Here is an 18,826-nt window from a genome sequence, read left to right as displayed (position 1 = left end):
GGCTTGATTTGGTACTTCACTCACATGTATTGCCTATGGTACTAGAGCCCTAGAGGTTCCCAGCGTGGGCGCTTTTCCTTGAAAAGCAAAAAACCCAAGGCATACAAAATAAGCACACACATCATAATTGAATCAATGTGAAAAGACTTTGGGGAGTCAAAGAAAAAAGTAATCAGTCAGGCGATGATTTCATGAGAAATTCCTTTTATGGTAGCTTAACTACAAGGTTTTCTAGATATAGCCTCTAGTCAGCCCTCGAACATGAATACTTGGCTCTCGCGATTAAACAACTTAATTGACCACTGAAAATTAAGAAGCTTACCCATGGTATTAATATTCGATCTCTAGTGCTTTTTGACCGTCAAATTAGCGACCCCAGACTTGTTTAATTTTCTACCTTTACATCTGTTTATGCATTTGATTACATTGCAATTTAATGTTCATTGCTAACAAATTGTTCGAAATTCTTTTACCAATCAATTTGTCTACCTAAAACTGCATATGCTTTTTAAGAGAATGCAATTACTGTGCCAATGCTGTTTGATTTTGCAGTGACTGAAGAAGGCTAAAGACATTCATCTCAAATGCTCTTCCACCTCGACGAACCAGCTTCAACTCAATAGCTTCCAAGGACGGAATCTACATCAGGAAGGGGGGCATGTTAACCCTCACGGCACACGGACACCCTATGATCTATAAACGTTGTATTATTTAAGTAGAGTCAGGCACTGGGCTTGTCGGACCAATAGGGAAAGGTAGAGTGATCTAACTGGGACATTCAAGGGATTAGTTGGCTAAGCATGGGCGCCCAAGTGTGAATGGGGTGAGCTCCTATAAAAGCCAACTAAACCTAATTTTTACTCATTCTCTCATTTGTGCAATAGAAGAGTGCTCTTGCTCCATCTCCATCTTCTTCTTCTTCACCTCCTTGTGTGTGTGTGTGTGAGAGAGAGAGAGAGAGAGGGAGAGTGTGTGTGCGATCGAGCATTACGAAGGCACGACGGCGGCGAAGCGGTTGAGCGCGGCACGACTGCAGCTTCTTCTTCATCGCGGCGAGGAATCCACCACGAAGGCGAGCGTAGAGCGGTGAGTGACACACCCTTTGTTCTCTTGAGCTTGCTAGTTTAGGCTTGTTGTGTGCTTGGAGCCGTTTGTGGCTCGCACTCGGTGTATTGGCAAGTCCCTTGCTTCGACAGTGCGGCAAGGAGCGCACAGGCTGCTTCGTATCCCTCTATGAACTCGAGCTTTGAAAGGATCCCAAGTACCAATAGGTGGTAGGGTATCAACACCAACCATACCAGTTTAGGCGCCATGCCTCTTCGATGCCCAACACCGGGTTTTTAGGCAAAGCGAATGCAAAATCCCCGACATGTTAGCCGTGTAGGTCATTCAACCCCCTACGCACTAACCGTGTAGATGAACCTAACAAAAAGAAGAAGACCTAGGCAACACCCCTGATCCAGCAAAGCCCCAGGTCAAAGACCCTTTAGTCTAAGACTAAGCAATGTAGGTGATCCTAGTCTTGTAGCAAAGCTACCATGAGAAACATAACACATAAGTCAAATCACAATAGCATTTTCCATATGCACAAACAATCTTTTCCAAGCAGTTAGACTATACAGGGTCTCTACCCTTACACGTCTAGCAATAACCATCTAGATCACTTCATGATCCAATCCCAAAACCATAAACCATAATCCAATCACTTCACACGGGTGAGCACTCCACCCAACTTGGGTGAGGCACAACCAATCCTGCATAACCACTTTAGAACATAACATGATTGCAAAAAAATTGGCAGCATAACCATAATTTAAAAAAAACATAAGCCACACCAACTTTCACTATAAAATCATAACCATAATCCATGAGGGAATCTCAGTCCTTAACCATAAATCATAATCACACTGAACCAACTCCCACACTTGGAGTTTGACATATCCCCTGCAAAATCAATTGGAGTTCACACACATATGACTCTTAAGACGTGATTCTTTCATGCATAAAAGGGGTCCAACTAGCAACTAATCATGATATAAAAATCCAATTTTGATAACATCCAACCATGCAAAGTTGATGCATCACATCTGCACTTCACCTTCCTAGCACATAGAGCTAGTTTTGACCTAGAAAGGTGGAAAGCAATCATAACCATGCTTATGAGTCATCCACATTAATCCATGAGTTTCCATACATCATATAATATTATTCCATCACCATAAACATGTGCAAAACAGCTCCGACCTTTAGGTCAACCAGAAACCATAACTTCACACGTATGCAAAAAACAACTTTTTGACATTTTTGGGAGCATGCATAACATACAAATGAAAGTATTTGACCTCAAATCAATGCATCAAGCTCAGCTCCATAATATAGAATATCACTTTATCACATCACTTCACCCATATGGTACTCACACAACAAACGGTAACCTAAAAAAAAAGCCACTTCAATCATATCTGCCTATAAGGTTCGGGATGTCTAACCATATACCTTCACATAAGTTTATGGCCATCTAATAGCTGAAATAAACTCACCAAAACAAACCATAAATCATACATAAACGACTCGATTTACTCATGATGTCATATGGTACCCCCCTTTGGTAGCACCTCTACACGTGTAGGTAAAACCGGTTATAGAACGATTAGTAACTCGCATTCCCGAGGTGATAACGGAGACCTAAATACATTTATCATCAAGTTTCATGAAGCTTTTCAATTCATTAAGTGGGTTTGCCCATCCGATGAATCTATATAGTGGTTTTCCAAAGGAGCCTGGAGTAAAAAAATTTGGTTGTGTAGTGGGCAGCAAGCTGGCTTTTGACCATATCTCTTAGCTCGTGCGTGATTTTCATATGACACCTTAGAGATAAAATGTTCTAAATGATGTGTTTTATCTCTGGTACAAAGGGTTCGGGTTGATTCATAACGGTTCGTGATTTATGACCAAAATAGTATTCCTACCGCCTCCATGACATGAAACGAAAAGCGCTTTTTATGCACGCACGTGATCATAAACGCATCATGTGCATAGATCAGCGTGTTAAACATAACAAAAAATCATGGGGCAACTTTATATGTACTCGATTAATCCATACATGCACTCGTATACGAAAGACAATTGTCGAGAGGGTGACTACTCAGAAAAACGACATAGAGAGAGAGAGAGAGAGAGAGAGATGATGGCTATGGAGTTTAGAGTTTCTCACCATGCTTTAGAATTGATTAGGGGCTATTGAAAGGCTTCTTGCTTTGCCACAAGAGAGCGGTGATAAGAGCTACGTAGAGGTATTCACCACGAAAGCTTTTGAAGAGCGCGTACACTGTGAAACGAGAGAGAAGATAGTAAGCAAATAGAGAGCGAGTATCCTTCTTCTTCTTCTTGAGAGAGAGAGAGAAGAGCTTATGGAGATGGTGATGAAGAGCTTGCACCACTCTGTATAATAGATACGTATAGCCCTATGGTAGTAGACGCAACAGACGGCATTGAAAATTGAGCACTCTATGTCAATTTATAGGTTCTCCATAACTGCTCGGAGTGTGCCCCAAGCTGAAGGTAGCGCTGCTTTTGGGAACTTTCCTAAAAACAAGCCTTTGCTTTTGGTAGTCAACTTTCCCACTTACCATTCAGTTTTTACAGCAAAATTGGCCAATTAAATAGTATCTGGCCAACTAATGGTAGCTAAACTAAGCTATATCGTAATGTGCTGACATAATTATGACTTTTCCATACTGTCGCGACGTATTTATGGTACCGCTTTTCATAAAATTAATTCCCATAAAAATCTCATTTGGTCCCATTTTTGCTCTGGAAGATCATTTTTAAATCCGACGGAGACTAAAATTAATATTTTTATGTTTAGGTCATCATCAAAAGCACATTGCTTTCCAAAAATGTCGAAAAGCTAAAAAAGCTAAAAAAATAGCATAAAAAGCACAAAAAACAAAATCCTAAAATTGAACCACGAGTTCCCCTTGTCCACTGGAATAAGAAAGCGGACTCGCTTTTCACTAAAAAGCACTAAAAAGCATGAAAAGCTAAAAATAGTGTGAGAAGCACTCAAAAAGCAGATTTTTGCAAAATTGGACCATAGCTTCCCTGGAAAACGTAGATCAAGGATCCAACCTTGCTTTTTGCAAAAAACACCTAAAAGCTCAACACATCATATTTTTCCAAAACTGAACCAAATGTCCGTCTAACCTACTGGAACATGGAAACGGCCTTGCTTTTTACTTTAGAACCTTCCAATACTGTCAATCAAGCATCTTAAGTCAAAATTTGGTAAAATAGATGTTGAAAGCTATTTTTCTTATTTTTAGAAGAGACCCAAAATTTGGGAATCTTACTTATTGTCCACTGCACAACCAATTTTTTTTTACTCACCACTATATAAATTCACCTGATGGGCAAACACACTTAACCAATTGAAAAGATTGATGAAACTTGATGATAAATGTATTTAGGTCTCCGTTATCACCTCGGAATGCGAATCGTTCCATAACCGGTTTTACCTACACGTGTAGGGGTGCTACCGAGGGGGAGTGCCACATGACGTCGTGAGTTAACCGAACCGTTTATGTATGATTTATGGTTTGTTTTGATGAGTTGCTTTCACCTATCAGATGATGATAAACTTATGTGAGAGTATATGGTTAGACAGCCCGAACCGCATAGGTAGCATATATAATTAAAGTGGCTTTCTTTTTGGGTTACCGTTTGCTGTGTAAGTACCATATGGGTAAAGTGATGTGATAGAGTGCTAGTCTATATTATGGAGATACGCTTGATGCATTGAGTTGAGGTCAAATACTTTTATTTGCATGTTTTGCATGCTCCTGAAAATGCCAAAAAGTTGTTTTTTGCATATGTATGAAGTTATGGTTTATGGTTGATCTAAAGGTCGGAGCTGTTTTGCACCTTATGGTGATGGAATGTTATCATATGATGTATGAAAACTTATGGATTGATATGGATGCCTCATATGCATGGTTATGATTTGCTTTCCACCTTTCTAGGTCAAAACTAGCTCCTATGTGCTAGGGAGGTGAAGTACAGAGGTGATGCATCAACTTTGCATGGTTGGATGTTGTCAAAATTGGATTTTTTTATCATGATTAGTTGCTAGTGGGACTCTTTTTATGCATAAAAGAGTCATGTCTTAAGGTTATATGTGTATAGACTCCGATAGACTATAGAGGATATATCAAACTCCAAGTGTGGGAGTTGGTTCAGTGTGATTATGATTTATGATTAAGGGCTGAGATTCCCTCATGGATTATGGTTATGATTTTTTATGGTGGAAGCCGGTGTGGCTCATGGTTTTCTTTTTTGATATGGTTATGCTGCCAAAATTTTTGCAGCCATGTTATGCTCTAAAGTGGTTATGCAGGATTGGTTGTGGCTCATCCAAGTTGGGTGGAGTGCTCACTCGTGTGATGTGATTGGATTATGGTTTATGGTTTTGGGATTGGATCATGAAGTGATCTAGATGGTTTATGGTAGACGTGTAAGGGTAGAGGCCCTGTACAGTCTAACTGCTTGGAAAAGATTATTTGTGCATATGGCAAGTACTATTGTGATTGGACTCATGTGTTATGTTTCTCATGACAGTGTCACTACAAGACTAGGATCACCTATATCGCTTAGCCTTAGACTAAAGGTTCATTGACCTGAGGCTTTGCTGTATCGAGGGTGTTGCCTAGGTCTTCTTCTTTTTGCTAGGATCATCTACACGGTTAGTGCATCGGTATTGAATGACCTACACGGCTAACATGTCGGGGATTTTGCATTGGCTTTTCCTAAACACTCGGTGCTGGGCATCAAAGAGGCGTGGCGCCTAAACTGGTATGGTTGGTGTTGATACCCTACCACCTAGTTGTACTTGGGATCCTTTCAAAGCTCGTGTTCATGGAGTGAGGCGAAGCGGCCTCAGCCTATGTCTAGCTCAGGTAGGTTGGAGGTGTTTTGGCTTGCTCCTAAGACAAAGTGAAATTTTCTATGTCCGTAGTAGAGCGGATGTGGATGGGTGGACTGGTCATTCCCTACATAGGGTTCGGTGCTCTGCTCATTATTTTGTCATAAACTTTTTTTGATGTTATGGTATACCCAGATTTTGTCATTGCATTAATACATGGTTGTCTGTTTCACTTAGATGGGGCATTTAAAGTTTCTTTGTTATTATTTTCTCATGTATCTGTGCACTCTTTTTCACCCTCCACTATATTCTCCCTCTCTCTCTTCCCGCAACGCGGTGTACACATATATTCACCCTCCACGATGTTATATTTTCTTGAGTACACTTTCATTCATAACACCCATTCAAGGGTAGCACTAGTCGCTAGGTGCCTCTGGATGTAGTATGGCTCATGGCCTAAACTCCATGCTTAGTTGGGCACTGAGAGCTCCTCCCCTATGCAAATGCTTCCGCAACTCTGATGTATATTGAAAGTTGTATGAAAGTGTAAATTGTATACTTTGTGCATAGGACCCCGAGGAGGGGTATCTCTCAATGGGAACATGGGAATATAAACAATAGTAGACAAGTTTAGCAAACAAGCACACCAAATGGCAACCCTCTTCATAACCCAGATTTTTAAACACCATGGCTTGCCAACATCAATAGTGTCGATAGAGATCCTTGAATGACCATTAATTTTTGGAAGGGTCTCTTTGAGAATATAGGTACTAAGCTCAACTTATCTTGGATCTATCACCCACATGCGGATGGCCAGAGTGAAATAGCCAACCTTACAATTCTAGATCTACTTAAGACCTATGTTACCGAAGTAGATCAATGTTCACAATGGGAAAAGTACCTACCTCTTGTAGAGTATGCGCACAATAACACTATCCATACTACTACGGGGAACGCACATTTTGAAATCATTGAAGGAAGACCTAAAAGTCCCTTGATACGTAATGTACATGGGAAGATCTGCGTTGCCAATGAGTATAGCTGAGACCTACAAGAATCTTTCCAAAAGATTAAGGAGGCTATATCCATCTCCCAACAAAGGCAAAAAGTTGTTGCTAACAAGCACAGAAGGGCCTTAGCTTTCAAGGAAAATGATTGGATCCTACTCAAATTTCCCAAGGCTCGATTGAGTCAAACTACGAAAAAAAATCCTACGGGTCACCAAAAGTATTATGCTAAACTAGCAAAAAGATACTATGGTCCTTTTCAAATTCTAAAATCAATCAATGAGATGGACTATCAACTCAAGCTGCCCAACCATTGGCTCATTCACAATGCTTTTCATATGAGCCTACTTAAGCCTAAGGAGAGACACCACAAGAACCAATTATTGAGGACTTGCCCGAAATCAAAGATCAATAAGAGGTGCTTCAATCTGAATCGATTATTCGACATGAAGACAAGGTACTAATACATGGTAAGATTATCCGCCGATGGTATCTTATTAAGTTCAAAACTTTTCCTTTTGAAGATGCTAGATGGATGCAAGGAACAAAGCTTAAGGATAGTATGAACCTTGTCAATGCTTACAATGCTACATTAGAGTAAGCAAATGTAAATAATTTTTAAATGAAAAATATTTTTGTCCTATAAGACTAGTTCTCGTTCTATTGTGCACAAATTTAAGTAGTATGCATGCTTAGAATATTGTTTGTGATGACGATGTCTCTCAAACACAGTAGAATTTGTCACTATACTTTGGGAGTATGATATGGACTCAAGAATTTTTCACTCTTCTTTGGGAGTATGATATGGACTCAAGAGCACACATGCTTGCGGCAGCTAAGTCTCCAAGCCCCAAATGGATTAGTCATCCATTTTGGAATAATGTCTTAGGGTAAAATGGGATCCTCTACCCGCTAAGAAACATAGACTCATGACTAAAGCTTTATCTTGTCTACTTTATAGTCGAGGACAACGATGATTTATAGAGAGAGGTAATGTCATGAATTCTAATATCTAACTAGCCCAAATGATTTTCTCATATTAAACTGATCATTTAATGTGGGAGAATAAATGGGAACAAGAGTTATAATATAGACATGTGCTTTTAGGTTTATCTCCGTACAAAACCAAAGGCAATAGGTTCCAAATGGGAGATGGTCTAGCAAAGAGAAATGCCATCTTATGGAGCTTAACAGACCTTAGGGTTATCTTCATTAAAGACCTCCAAAGGTTAGTGTTAAATGTCCTTAGACCTAAGACCTTTGGGTATTATAGACCTTAGAGTATGTTAGACCTTAGACAAGCTAAGCATGTGCTCAATTGAGGTGCTTGTTGTGCTTGAGCTGACTAAGGTGCTTGTCGTTCTTGATGACTAAGGTGCTTGTCATGCTTTATGACTCAGGTGCTTGAGGGGCTTCATGACTGAGGTGCTTAAGGGGTGAGGTGTTCCACAGTCAACATGGATCCCTACACAAAGGGGGGTAAACCCTACAAGTAGGGGCAAGAGAGAGAACATACACACACTCACTCAAGGCAAGACAAATCCACCAAAGAGGCAACAAGGACACATGTAAAGCTCCTCCCCATGTTGCCGTCATAAGGTGCCTAAAGCCTATTGGTTGACCTCTAAAGGGGTCCAATGAGAATTTAGTTTATTTATTTAATTTTTCAAGTCCTCTCTCTCAAAGGGGTGAGGAGGACACTTGTCCGAACGCTACCCTTTTTGCTTGTTATGCACAAAGCTTGTGATTGGCTAGGCTTGAGAAGGTCCAATCATTTTCAAGCTAGATCTAGAAGAGGGGGTCGACCCAAGCAAGGAGGGGGGTAGCTTGACCATATACCCTCTCTCTCACACTCACACACACTCTCATTCTCATGGTGTGGTGTGCAACAACTCCATCTCCTTCTCCAAGATTGAGAAGTTGAGGGCCTACACCAACAACTCCTGGCTATGGAATGCAAATCCAACCAAGAGCCATGCTTCAATGCTATGCTAGCCATCTTCTTCATCTCCATTAGTATGCTACTATGATATGCTAAGCTCTATGAGTTATGGTATGAGAGGATACTACTTCTTTCTTGTATGATACTTCTTCTTCCTCTTCCCTTCCCTCACTCCCTGCTAGCTCTCTCTACCTTTGAAGGTGTTTGAGGTCTTGGGATTGAGGTCGTGGATATGTTAATGCTTTTTCAACTTGATTAAGGGCATCATTTTGGTGTATGAAGTCTACCATCTTCATTGCACCAACAAGGTCTCAAGGAACACAATTTTGTATTGTACCAAGTCTCTCTTTATGGGGGAAACTATAATACAAAAGCCTTTCAGAGGGGGGATCGGCTCCACATAAATTCGGTCCTCAACTGTTGTCAATTTCTATAACCCTTTCTCTCTCTCTTCTACAAGTATTGTTCATGCCAAGCTAATTAGGATTAATGTTCATTTTGCTACCTTGAATTAATTACTCTTCTTATGCTCTTTAAGAGTTCTCTTAGAGGAAATGCTCACTATTAATACTTCAATTTCCGCTACAGTCAATGTTATAGCCATATTCCATTACATGTAACCTATTAAGTGAGTTCAACAAAGAGGTATTTAATTTTCTTGAAACTTATAGAAAAACTATCATAGAAGGAATTTTCTTTTACAACTCCAAAAAATATATAGATTTTGAGAGCAAAGGTCCTCAAAATTCCTCAAAAAATTCACAAGTTATGTTAGAGTAAGCCTTTAGCTTACACTCACAGTGAGAACAATCCCTTAAGCCAAGCATGCAGCATTTTTGTGTGTAGTCACACTTTTTTCATAAAACCCTATAAGCGTCACACATGTTACTCATTCCCAAAACACATGCTACATGCTTGATAGCCATAAGCTACTTATGATAGCTCACATGACCCTTGCCATTACCAATTGTGGTGCATGTCCATCCACTCATTGATTCCGCTCCTCCACCTTGAGCCTATATAAGGCCATCATTTAAACCTTGTAATCTCTCCTAATTTCCATTATGAATCAAGAAAGTCATCATTCTACATTTTTGTATTGAGATCTCTCTCTCTCTCTCTCTCTCTAAGCTACCTAATTATCTATTCCTATGTTGCAACCATGAATGCTACCTTGGTTTACCCACCATAGCACTTACATGTGGTATTAGATCTAACACGTAGTTAGTACCTCCCCCAATTACAACAGCTAGATCCCTATGTTGGACTTAGTGCTCTCTCTCTCTCTCTCTCTCTCTCTCTCTCTCTCTCTCTCTCTCTCTCTCTCTCTCTCTCTCTCTCTCTCACACACACACACACACACACACACACACACACACACACACACACACACACACACACATATCACTAAATCTTGAGAAGACCCCTTTTCCATTTTTTATTAACACTTGATGTGCTAAGATCTTACATATACTTCAGGAAAAGCATCATTTAGTGAGATGGCTCCCCTTAGTGCTGCCATATATCATCATCATTGAATATGTTACTACCCACACCAATTTGGTTTGCCCGTCAATTGTCGCTATTGGTCAACCATCCACACTATCATCATAAGCATCGATCACTGTTTCCACCGCGTTGTACAATTGAGTCAATTATTGTGCAAGAGAGTCTACTCCTAATACAAAAATACCTCAACAAGGTTTGTTTGCACCTTCATCAGCTCTTGAAATGCTTCAATCACCTACATTGACCTCTACTTGCACTGCTCAATCTACACAGTTTCCCTGCATGCTCACAAACACTTACTGCATCATCACCACCATCCCTTGTAGAGCTTGCATTCTTGGCTCTCTCACACTGCCCATTTTCTACCTTGCATTGCATGCATTGTTGGTTGCCATATACAATATTTGGTAAAATCAAAATTTCAAGCTTGGGACCCAATGGCGTAAATACCTTGGCTTCCGTAAGTAGCCAAGCCCATACTCCCATGGCACAAATCTCGTCAACTTCACACACCCTAGGCACCAAGGCATTATCTTCACCATATTATGCATCCAAAGAACTTCAACCATTCAAGTATAACAAGAAGACCCTACAAGCACCATGAGCCTTATAAACCTTGTGTCATGGCCCCCAATGTATGTTTTCCATTATGGAGATGATTTTTCACTTGTGTCACACAGAGAACTAGACATTGTTGCATTTAAACGTGGTAAGACCTTTCTCATAAACACAATATGTGCTCAATCATTTTTCCACACTATGCATGCAATTTCTATCAAGGAGTTAACGTTCATAAAAGACATCTCCTAATTCACGCTCACAAATAGAAAAATTGACCCTTAGAAGGGACATGCACCAAACTCGGTTCAAAACCAAGAGCAACCCACATGTGCACCAACATCAAAATACTCTAGGAGGTTGGAAAAGAAAATCAAAGCATAAAAGATGAGGCCAAACAATGAAGTGGCATAAGAAGTGATGACCCACATTTCTAAAGTATTTAGACACTTCCACAAAACCATAGTTTGAAGGTAAGACATACACTATCTTCATGCATTAGATTCATCTTCATGATCCTATGTAGTTACAAAATGCAACCCATATTATACTCTTTGATCAGTATTTATGCTTATGTAAGCTTCAACTTATGAGGGTAAGACTTTAGCTTACACTGAGAACAATCCCTTAAGCCAAGCATGCACCATTTATGTGCATTGGAATGAATTGGATTGCTTTGACAGCTATTCTAGACTTAAACTCAGAGTACTAAATATGTTCAATTCCTCAAATGACCACATAAGGTATTCAGACTTTAGATGACCACATGAGAAACTATAGACTTCAACTGACTTGACATTAGATCAAATGAACAAAAAGGAAAAATTGAAAGACTTTAAATTATAAACATACAATGAGATAACTAGAAATATGTATTCAAGTCCAAAATCAGATTCAAATACAAGGGTTTTGGAAAATTTGATATGGAGATGTATTTTTTTTGAGTTTAACGTGTGATTATAAATTCGTCAATTTTTAATTGTTTTCAAGGTCTTTCATTGTTAAATGAGGAATGACATATAAATTTTAAGATTTTTTAGCCATAATTTTTTTTGAAAAAAACTTGCAAGGTCGAAAGCTCATTTTTGAGTTTTTTGGGCTATTTTTGGGTTTTTTTATGACAGCCAAAACTACACCACCTCAGGCCCTGTTATAATTTTTGATGATCAAGTGTTAGAGGCTGAAGAAATGGAAAGAGTAAACGTCAAAGTGGACATGAGGGCAGAAAGGCTTAGGAGGATCGATCACACCAAATTAAGCTTATGATGGTTATCCTCAAGTAATTAAGCCAGCGACTTCAGTGCTAGCTGCTTTGGCTTTTAGCAGAGAGAGTGATGGGATTAGTGACAGACAGCTCAATGTTGAGGGAAAGGCATTGGGGAAATTGCCACTTATAGTGCAAGTCATGGTCTGATGAGCAGTTGGCTTCAGTTGCACTCCTCGTCCAGCTCTGTTGATAGACAATTTGATGAGGCAAGCATTTTGAAACGATTTGCAGACAAACAAAAACATCTCTCATGACCAATTCAATGTAGAATATGGTGTCTGCGGGAGTTGGTTAATGTGTAGCTCCAAGGAGAAGCAACAACATTGCAGCGGAAGGAATATTGCGGCCTATAAAGAGCTTCTCTTGCTAATAACCACGATTCGGTGACGGATCCTATGAGCAAAGGTGTCCATGTATGCAACAGCTATCGGATAAAGTTCAGATGACTGCATATGGCAGACATCAGTTTGGTATTGTAGCCAACACACAACAGGCGGTTGAGGTAGAAACTCCATATAGCAGCTATCGTATGCTGAACAAGCTGAATGCAATTATCACCAACAACGACTTGACATTCCATAGCGTTGGGCATACTGATGTTACTATATTGTTTGAGTGCAGAACCAATTTCAGTGTCAAGATTCAGAGTTTGTCTACTATCGAATTCATTTTGCAACCTTAAGATTCAGAAATTGTTTTATTTAGTTATACACTCAATATATCATATATGTTGGGTATCAAGCGCCCTCTCTTGAAAATACATTTCTTATGATGCTGCATCTTATCTCGGTTTTCTTCTATAGATGAGTTAGCATTCTTTGTATCTCTTACTAGCTTAACATATAAGATCCATTACATCGGCAAAACTTCGAGGAGGGTTGTCTAGCCGATAGAGGGGTTGGTTAGGGTGTTGCAGATTGGAGGGCCGCTAGGGCTTGAGAAGGAGAGTTGGTTGCATGGGGTGGTGGCAGTGACATTGATTGGGTTGAACATATGAATCTGGTTGTATGCAAAAAAGAGCTATATTTCTTGTAGGATTCATGCCGCCGCCTCAATTGTATCACTAACAAAACTACTAGTACCTCTGTCGTAAGCACTGACTTCTGCATCTTTGGGAGGGATCGCACCTTGACAACCTTCAAGTTGCTTCTTTTGACTGGAGATATTAGTTTCTAATGGATGGTTGTTGCACTGCTTGCACATGGAAAGTGGTTATTGGAAAGCCAAAATCTATGAATCTTTAGAGTTTTTTTTTGCGTATTACTGCTCAAAGCACGGGACTCATGGAGGTTCAGAAGCAGACGCTCAATAAAACAAATCTATTGCTCTTGAAAGTGAGATCGTTGTCAAAGGCATCGATATATCTTCTACAGTTGTTCGTGACGAGCTTGAGTATACCGTCTCTATGGCAAGAAGACATAATTGCTGACTGAAGCAGCTTACAACACACACACACAAAGAGAGAGAGAGAGAGAGAGAGAGAGAGAGAGAGAGAGAGAGAGAGAGAGAGAGAGAGAGAGAGAGAGAGAGAGAGAGAGAGAGAGAGAAGATAATATTGATCAGAGGGACATAGAATATAAATTTACATATGTGTGTTGTGTATGGCAGGGAGGATATATATTCAAAACATTGCACGTTGCAATTGCACAAGCGTGACTCCAACTCGACCACACTGCAAGGTTTGTTATCTGCATCCAATTTCCCATGCGCATGCGTTTGCTTGGCGCAACACATAAATGATATGGGGTAGGGGACGGCTTTCGTTTCTTATAATTTTTTTGGAGAGACCACAGTGCCAGCTCTCCACCATACTTTTGTATGGCACCTCTGTATGACGTGCACTGTATACTTTGCATTTTCAGTCTGTGACGTTTCATTGCAAGATGATATGTTTAACTATTCACATTGTTTTTTGTAGCTTGACTCAATTATCAACCTGTAGATTAGACAATCAAAAAGCAACAAAATATTGCAGGTTAGTAAAGCACCTCATTTATTATTGCAGCTCATTCACGCTTTATCTATTTGCTTGTTTTAGAACTTTTTGCATTACTTCCTTTACTTCGGTTTATTTGGATCTAGTTTTCAGAACCATACACTCGATGTCGATCAACATTTGTACATGTTAGTTACACACACAACTCTTTGTATACGGTTGCTAGCCAATGCATGTGATGCAGTACTGAATACATAAGTAGTGACTGCATGTGGTGTATCACAATAGTGAATTGACCTTGTGCATCTTTACTTTAGCTCTAAATAATTAATACCATACTAAGTGTCTAAATAATTGATTCCATACTATATATGTCCTCGTTTCTCGCGTACTAGGTGCCAGTATGAAGTTCTCAAGACCTAGAAGATTATAGTCCAAGCGTCAATAAGCTAGGGAGCAAACTGGAGCCAACTTGAAACTAGCTTACCATCCATGTGCTAGGTCATGGTTTAAAATTACTACATTGTATAAAGATTGGAGCATGCAATGTGGCATCTTTGCTCACAATCTAGAAATATGTCCCTCCTATGCGGTGGCATCCTCACATATATAGCGATAAACAAGGCCGACAGACAAATAAAATAGACACTCCTACTTTTCTCACTTTTGTATTATTGTTGGGCGCTTTGTCAGCGGAGTGGTAGCAACAAAACTTAGCAGCATCGCATCTACAGTCCATTACCAGTTCAAGATGCCAACCACAAATCAACAATATCCCCTCTCTATTCATGAGACCGATGAGCGATATTTGGACATAAAAGAGGCAGATATTACAATTATAAATGAGATGTTCATGTTAACCCAAACGACTTTTTACCTTATCGTAAGACAAAATGTCAACGTAACAAGCTGTACCTTGGCAGATCCTTTCAATAACAAATGTGTTCTCTTGCTCGGTGATCTTGACCAACTACCCCCAGTTTATAGTTACACACGGGAGCTTTGTAACACATGTCATATCACAAGCTCGGTCCACTGTCTACATGTAATTTTCTACAAGATGTCATGCTCTGTAAGACATGCAACGGCGGACCCTGAATTTCTTCAGTTCTTGACCATTATTTGTGAAAGAAAACCAGTTGTAAATGAGATCTATTGTACCTTGGATTCATGTATTATAGATGAAGCACATGTGCATGACTACATCAATAACTCCACTCCGATAATCTGTACTCACATATTAGACGTCCAATACTATAACAACCCTGCCTTGAATAAGCTATACAATCAAACTGACATTACAAAAGTTGCAATGAAGATGAATGGGGGCAACATAAATGTACTTCAATAGTGGCTTCTAGATCCTAAGTTCAACGAGCTAGATTCGATCGCAATAGGCGTGCGGTGCATGATCATTGAAAACATCGACTTGACAATCGGTGCGGCAAACGGTGCAACATGCATTGTCAATGCCATAACGAAGAACACATAAGGTGAAATTACATGTATCTTTGTCCTCATTCATTGTACCAAGAATAAGTACAAAAGAAGAAAGACAAAACACAAATAACCATAATCATAAAAGAAGAAAGGCAAAACACACTCGACATCCACCTTCAAAAATACGAGCCGATGTTCTGGAGTACCAACCATTCGATGAAAAATTTCTTCTTGAAATACTTTCCGTTTGCAAGAATTTAGCACGTATACTAGAAAAAACATTCATTAATAGACAACCTCGCTCAGATATAATCTCAACTGTAACCATCCCTATAATCTCTAATAATTGATGCACTTAACTTTGTCTCCTCACATAGACATTATAGCATTTTTCAAAGGTATATCCCTTTCACGCAGTGCCGCCCTTGCCAAATTAGTCATGCTCTTGTTCCCTTGAGTGCTAAATACTAAATGTCAATATGCATATGTCCTATTATATTCTATAGATGTTATATAGAAAGGCCCACCAAGCAAGACTAGTTTGCTTTGCATTCGAATGACATCCTTGGTAGGCTACACTTTCAGGGCCGCGTTCTCACAATTAATACACCCAAGTTTCCAAATGTTCAGTGCGGCCTCATAATTCTCTTTGATGCAGATTAGGGTTATGGATTCCACAGATCGAAGCCCGCTTGATGCAAGCTCTACTAACTTTTCCGATCCTTCCCCTGCAGATAGCTGTCATGGCGACCTTCATCAAAATCCTCCCTCAGACGGTTCTTCTGAGCCGACCAACGTCAATGCAGAAATCGAAGGATCTATAGCGGCGAACCAGGATTTAGTGGAGGAAGTCGCATCTCTGCGAAATGCTCTCTCCGAGAAGGAGCAGACAACATGTATCTTGCAGCAGGAGCTTATTGAAACCCTCAGAAATGGAGAAGCTTTTAGTGCAAACATTGCATCCTTGGAAGCTGAGAAAATTGAACACGCGTCCATGGCTGCCTGCCTGGCGCAAGAAGTGCAGGCCATGCGTGCTCAGAAGATTGATCTGCTCGATGAGAATTCAAAAATTGCTTCTGGAAATCAGTTCCTTGACGCAGCACATGCAGAATTAAAGCAGAAACTGTCTTTGCTTGCGGTTGATCTAGAATGGAAGCAGACAGCCATGGCAGCTGCGCAAGCTCAAGTCTACATAAGTTGCTTCGATATAGAGAGTTTACAGCTTGAGAATGAGGAATACTCTAAAGAGATTTCTATGCTACATGCAAGCAATGGGACCATGAACTCACAGGCTGTTAAGTTGAAAGAGGAGGGGCAGGTGCTCTTAAGTGAATTAGAAACCATGGTTTCTGCAAAAGCTTTGGTGGAGCGGAAGGTTTCTGATTTGCAAGCAACCATTGCCGTGCTTGGTGGGCAACTGTCATCTATTATAGAGAATGAAGTAGACTTACAAAATCAACTCTATGAAGCCAAAGCAAGGTTACATCAGTTAGAAGACGAGGCTATTACTTCACGAGAGGCAGATGTTCTTGCACATATTGAGGATCTTGAAAGCCAGTTGCATGCTTTGGGGGCTGATTTTGACACCACAGGCCACGCCTTAAGTCGAGAGGCAGACATTGTAGACAACACAAGAGCACTTGAGGTTGCTTGCATGAAAAAAGCAGGTACAGAGAGTGATCTTTGTACCTTGCGTTTGTCTTCTGACATGCAGGAGGGAGAAACTGATGCAAGGCGCCAACATTCACAGGACCTTCAGCGTCGGGTGGCAGATTTGCGGATAGAAACGCAACAATTGGTGCGTTCTAATGAGGACTTGGAAGGTATGTTAAAGCAGCAACAGGAGACTGAAATGATAGTTTCTTCTCAATTGAGAGAAGACATAAAGAAATTGGAGGGTTGTCTAAATGAAGTTGAGGAGCGAGCTCAGAGTTTGCATGGGAAAGAAGAAGAGCTCAAGTACAAACTGCAAGAGCTGACCACTTCTACAAACAACAAATTAAGGTTAGGTGGTTTGACAACACCCCTGGTTATATCTGGAGGTACCATAGTTGTGGTTGGATTAGTAGCTTTGTTCTTGCATATGAAGGCTAAGTCCAAGTAAGTATTACATGTTCTAGATAGTTCATCATGATCAAAGGGAGAGGATAAGGGAGCTAGTTTGGATCGTGCCGAGATTGCCCAGGCAATTTTTATTTTCTTCTAGCCAGCCAAAATTATTGGGCATGAAGCCAATCTCTTTGCTGTGGAGATTCAACATTTACTGCATACTTGTGAATAGGGTTTCTGTGAAAAACCCTCCAATAATTTTCCCATCTTCATGTGGATGTTATTCTTTTCAAGCTCTTTTGAAAGAGCTACATACAATGTAAAGTTTGGGCAGCAATTCTTACCGCCCAAATCAGGTTTATTTGTTAAATAAACTGTGTCATATAATTTTTTTCCTCTACTGTTCTTCTGAAGCCCTGTGTTGAGGTAGGTAGTAATTTGTTGTTGGGAAAATTACAAATTTCACTAGTATGGAATTCATCGATATTTGCTTGGTGCTTTTAAAGGGCAGTGTAATGAACAATTGGTCATGCAGTTTATGATAGGAGGAAAAGCCTAGCTAGTAACATTAATGGATGGATCCCTAGGATGATTGGCTATGCAGCTATTGTTTTTGTTGGCAAAACAAAAGCATGCAACAATGTAACTGACTTGGAAGTTTGTATCGGTGTTTTCATGCCTCAAAAAGTTCAGCTTCCTGAGTCAGTTGTTTTCAGTTGATTGAGATGGCAGGGAGTGTTGATGTCTTAAATTTGCTACTCTGCAAATTGGTTGTATGGGGGTCTTTGATCTTCTAGACGACGACCCCACATTTATATATTTTTTGTTATTTTGACTATTCATAGGCTATAATAATGGACTTAGGTAATGAGTATCTTGGGCTGAGGAATGGGTTTCAGAATGGGTCAAAGAAGACCATGTATACAATGGAATTGCATGGATTCAATGACACTAATGAAATTTATTGCCACAGTAGGAATATGCCTTCGTATTGGAGTTCCTTTTTATGCACCAAAAATGGCCATTCAATCTTACTTCTATACAAGACAAGGGGCATAAATGACTACTATGAATCCTTAAAAGTTTTATTTCTTTGCAATACGTTTTATGAGCGTTAGTTGTGGGCTAGTATTTTGTAGATCTTGGTCTACAGCTAATGACAAGAGGTTTTTGAGTGTGCACTTTGCTTTCATAAATA

The 18,826-nt window shown here is 39.9% G+C and overlaps 1 protein-coding gene across 1 annotated transcript; it reads left to right on the top strand.

The window, feature by feature from the left end:
* The first annotated feature begins 16,148 nt into the window (after positions 1 to 16,148).
* LOC147435863 (uncharacterized) lies at positions 16,149 to 18,024 on the top strand. The gene has a single exon (XM_086488783.1). The coding sequence runs from the start codon at positions 16,232 to 16,234 to the stop codon at positions 17,681 to 17,683; it is 1,452 nt and encodes a 483-aa protein (XP_086344909.1). The 5' UTR covers positions 16,149 to 16,231; the 3' UTR covers positions 17,684 to 18,024.
* The last annotated feature ends 802 nt before the right edge of the window (positions 18,025 to 18,826 follow it).

The sequence above is a fragment of the Adiantum capillus-veneris genome, chromosome 18 (assembly GCF_014529385.1).
Source record: "Adiantum capillus-veneris isolate H3 chromosome 18, ASM1452938v2, whole genome shotgun sequence".
Classification (NCBI taxonomy): domain Eukaryota; kingdom Viridiplantae; phylum Streptophyta; class Polypodiopsida; order Polypodiales; family Pteridaceae; genus Adiantum; species Adiantum capillus-veneris.
Note: the sequence above shows the minus strand (reverse complement) of the source record. Positions and strands in the feature narration are given on the sequence as shown.

What these genes read in the sequence shown, in the direction of transcription:
- LOC147435863 (XM_086488783.1), top strand. Translation starts at nt 16,232, where the DNA reads ATGCAGATTAGGGTTATGGATTCCACAGATCGAAGCCCGCTTGATGCA.